The 3,445-nt window shown below is 52.6% G+C and overlaps 2 protein-coding genes across 2 annotated transcripts; one reads left to right on the top strand and one right to left on the bottom strand.

Moving 5' to 3' along the window:
* Positions 1-50: 50 nt before the first annotated feature.
* Positions 51-1,409, top strand: VDBG_03167 (predicted protein; the record flags this gene model as incomplete). Its single annotated transcript, XM_003006982.1, has 2 exons — positions 51-662; positions 732-1,409. The coding sequence occupies 2 exons, from the start codon at positions 51-53 to the stop codon at positions 1,407-1,409; spliced, it is 1,290 nt and encodes a 429-aa protein (XP_003007028.1).
* A 225-nt stretch (positions 1,410-1,634) lies between these two features.
* VDBG_03166 (conserved hypothetical protein) lies at positions 1,635-2,081 on the bottom strand (the record flags this gene model as incomplete). The annotated part of the gene is made up of 1 exon (XM_003006981.1): positions 1,635-2,081. One exon carries the CDS (start codon positions 2,079-2,081, stop codon positions 1,635-1,637), a length of 447 nt encoding a protein of 148 aa, XP_003007027.1.
* Between the last annotated feature and the right edge of the window lie 1,364 nt (positions 2,082-3,445).

The following is a 3,445-nucleotide window of genomic DNA, read 5'->3' as shown; positions in this document are numbered from 1 at the left end:
GCTCATGTTCAGTCACCAAATGTTATCAGCCAACAGCACGACGCGCCACAATGCGCTCGCTGCAAATCATCATGACTATACAGGCAGCCTTCTCAGTGCTTGTCCATGGCCAAGACGAGCAGCCCTTGATCCAAATGACCTGGCCTGACGCAAACGAAAGTTTTTACAGCGTCATCAATGGAAGGAACGTGACACACAATGGCGGACACGATGACTGGGGCTTGAGCTCGAGAAACTTCCAGTGCTCAGATGTTAACCTTCCTTCCGACGCAAAACGAACCTTGCTTTCGATTGATGGGTTTCATATTCAGTTATCGCAGATGTGGGATTCCAAGACCGTCTCGAGTTCATTCGAAATTGGGAGATGGATGATAGACTGGTCGTTCGGTCAATTTGAAGGACTTGATGGTGCCAATGCGACTGCTTTCGCCTGGTCCAGCGGCCTCTATTACGACGGCTTGTCTGACTTGGGAGTTACATGTGGTGACAGGCATTTGGCGCCAGACTCTTACGGGATTCCCAATTGGGAAGAAGAGGGCATTATCGACATATTCCAGGTCAAACCGGAGCAATGGAACGGAGTTAACGCGACACTGGGCATAAGCTTTCAACAAAAGCTGCCAGGTTCCCAGACTGAGTTGCCGTCACAAACTTTCATACAGGTGAGTCTCAGCCCCTGCCCTGCAGAATGCCAACACTTTCACGGCTAATATTTGATTACGAAGCAACAGTGCGCCTACATCCAGTTCACAACGGCCCCAGTTCCTGCATCGCCTTGTCAGGCGGCCACACCAACAACCAAGACTACATCAAGCGAGACGCCAGAACCGACTCGAGCAACTCGAACTGGCTTTCCCTGGGACAGAGAGACGTCACCCACAAGCACAAGGGCTAGTAATGAAAACGCCGAGGACGATGGTGACGGTGAAGGTGACGGAGGTCCTAGCGCTAAGAGTCTTGGCTTGGCGATCGGCCTGTCAGTGGGCATACTGGCCCTTGTAGGCTTGATTTCCTATTGCTGGCCTCGCCTTCCAGTGAAATACACCTCTCGAGTTCCTGGAACAAGCGGCTGGGTGAAATATCAACGCGAGACTACACCGGGGGAGTCACCAGAAATGAATGGACAAGGGGCCACATTGCAAGCACCAGCCACCTTTAGAACATCCAACACTAGAAGAAGCAGCCCGCCCCGAGTGGTATCGCCAGCAGGCTATTACCAATCCCGGCAAAGGCTCTCTTCCGATGTCGATGTTGAGGCGGGGTCGCCTCATCGACAGCAACAACCTTTGCCTGAGAGCGAGATTATCATGATCCAAGCAGCTATCGCCGATTCAAATGAACCGAATAAGGCCACCATCGACGAACCTCTTCCTGCGTATCCAGGACCACCTCCGGAATACGAGAGATAGATCGTGCGCTCACCGTGGGAAAGTGCGTCTCGCTTGAATCGGTATGTATAAATGTGTATTGGTAGGAACCTCATTTGGAGCTGTACACGTGAAGAACGACAGGGAATACTTGGGTTAGACATGTACCATGAGCAGGTAATGAGAACCGCACATCGTTACAAAATCTTCATGCTTCCCTTGTTTAGTGACCGTTGTAATTGCGAATGTCCAATCGCGAATGTCCACTCAAAAGGTTTGCGCATCGCTAGCAATTGGCTGCAAACTCCCCTTTCCCTTGAAGTTTTCCAGAATGTCTGCCTGCTCCGACAGCATGAACCGGTCAGTCTGCGAGCCAATCTTCGCAAGTTCCCTCCATCGATCGAACGCGTTCGGGTCTCTCTTGTCGCCGTGGGCCTCCTGTGGGTGCTCCCAGTGACCCTTCGAGAACCCAATCAGGGTTGTGACTTTCTGGTTGGGAATGTCGTAGACGAGAGAGCAGATGGTGCCCGTCTCCTCGAGCCAGTTCACCTGCCAGATTTCACCCGGTCGTACACACTGGTACGTAGCTGTCTGGTAGTTGATGCGGCCAGCCATAGGCCCACCGTGAATGGCGTAAACTATGCGGTCGTGGGAGAAGAACCACATCTCATAACGCCATTTCTCAGGCTTTCCATCTTTATCTTGGGGCAGCATAATCGTATATGAGGTGGGTATCCTTGATATCCTGATCAAAGGATGGGTCAAGCTTGGTGTTGGTGAGGAAGCGAGGAAGAGACTGGTTGGATTGAGACATGTTGAGTGGTGACCGTTGTGCTGCTGCAAGATGAGAATGAGCAGGGAAAAACTGGGAGATGTCGATGGCCAGCCGCCTGGTATGTGTATGTTTGGCGCAACCCGTCTATGAGGTCATGATCGCTAGAGCCGCATCGAGGTCCAGTTCGGCTTCCGGTTCCAGCCACAAAGTCAATCGCACACTAAGGAGAAGCTTGCCGGATTTGCTAGGAGGCAGGACTTAGATGTTGGCAAATCTCGTACAAGGCATTTTTGGATCGCGAGAATGCCAGAATATTTCCCCAGAGGCAGGAGGACGCAAGGAGGCCTCGATGCGAAGAGTATCATGGAAGCGTCCCATCCATTTGTTGCGTTGGTCAGGGAATGAAATCAGTGTGTTTCTCAGTGGGCCTGGCCGAGACAGTGACAGTCATGATGCTCCGCTCCATATGGTATCAACGTCAGAATTATTTTGACAATCAGAGAAACTGCGAGAGTACACTCTCTTCACTATTGATCAACAATATTGAATTCAACAGGCGGTAATCTGAACAGATGGCAACAATGTGTTGCCCCAAGACCAGGTACGCCATGGCCGTCCGGCAAGGAGCTGCCGGATATCGGCCTATCGGCATTAGTGGATCGCGTCTGTCCCACTCTGCATCCGATGTATGCAAAAGCTGCGCTGGGCGATCGACCGCCGACCGCAACTGGTTGGACTGAGCGCCTCGCAGCCTTTTTCTGATACATCCCAGTGAGAGGCCCAGCGGGTTTGTCCCGGCTGCAAGCACCTCATGAAGTTGCGCGTTGCGGGCTCTCTCGCGTCGTAGTAAATTATTGAAAGGCCTAGGCCCAGAGTGCCCATGACCAAAATGCAAAGCTCCCAAACGACGTGACTGTGCACCCGGCGGGGCCAACGATACTCGGAGCATTCCTGTAGCTCTTGTCAGGGAGCCAAACGCGGGGCACAACCCAGCTCTAGCTGCCCCAGCCACGGCTCCCGACATGGCACGATGGTCATGCCTCAAGAGACGGGGTTTTGCAAAAAGTGAGAATAGACCTGACGTATCACTGAACCTGGAGTCGGGTGTGTCCGTGCTAGCGAGTTCGACCAATTCGCAAGTACGCCAGAAGAGATGTACTCGCGAGCTAAACAAGCTCTAGTTCAGGTACCTGTGCCAGACTCAGTGACCCATCCGTGACAGCATGGAGAAAGCAGCCAACAAGCGGCGTCGAGTGACAAAACGATGGGTAGTGCGGGGCTGGCGATAATCTGGATGCGTGAA

This window comes from Verticillium alfalfae, genomic scaffold (genome assembly GCF_000150825.1).
Source record: "Verticillium alfalfae VaMs.102 supercont1.3 genomic scaffold, whole genome shotgun sequence".
Taxonomy (NCBI): Eukaryota; Fungi; Ascomycota; class Sordariomycetes; order Glomerellales; family Plectosphaerellaceae; genus Verticillium; species Verticillium alfalfae.
Note: the sequence above shows the minus strand (reverse complement) of the source record. Positions and strands in the feature narration are given on the sequence as shown.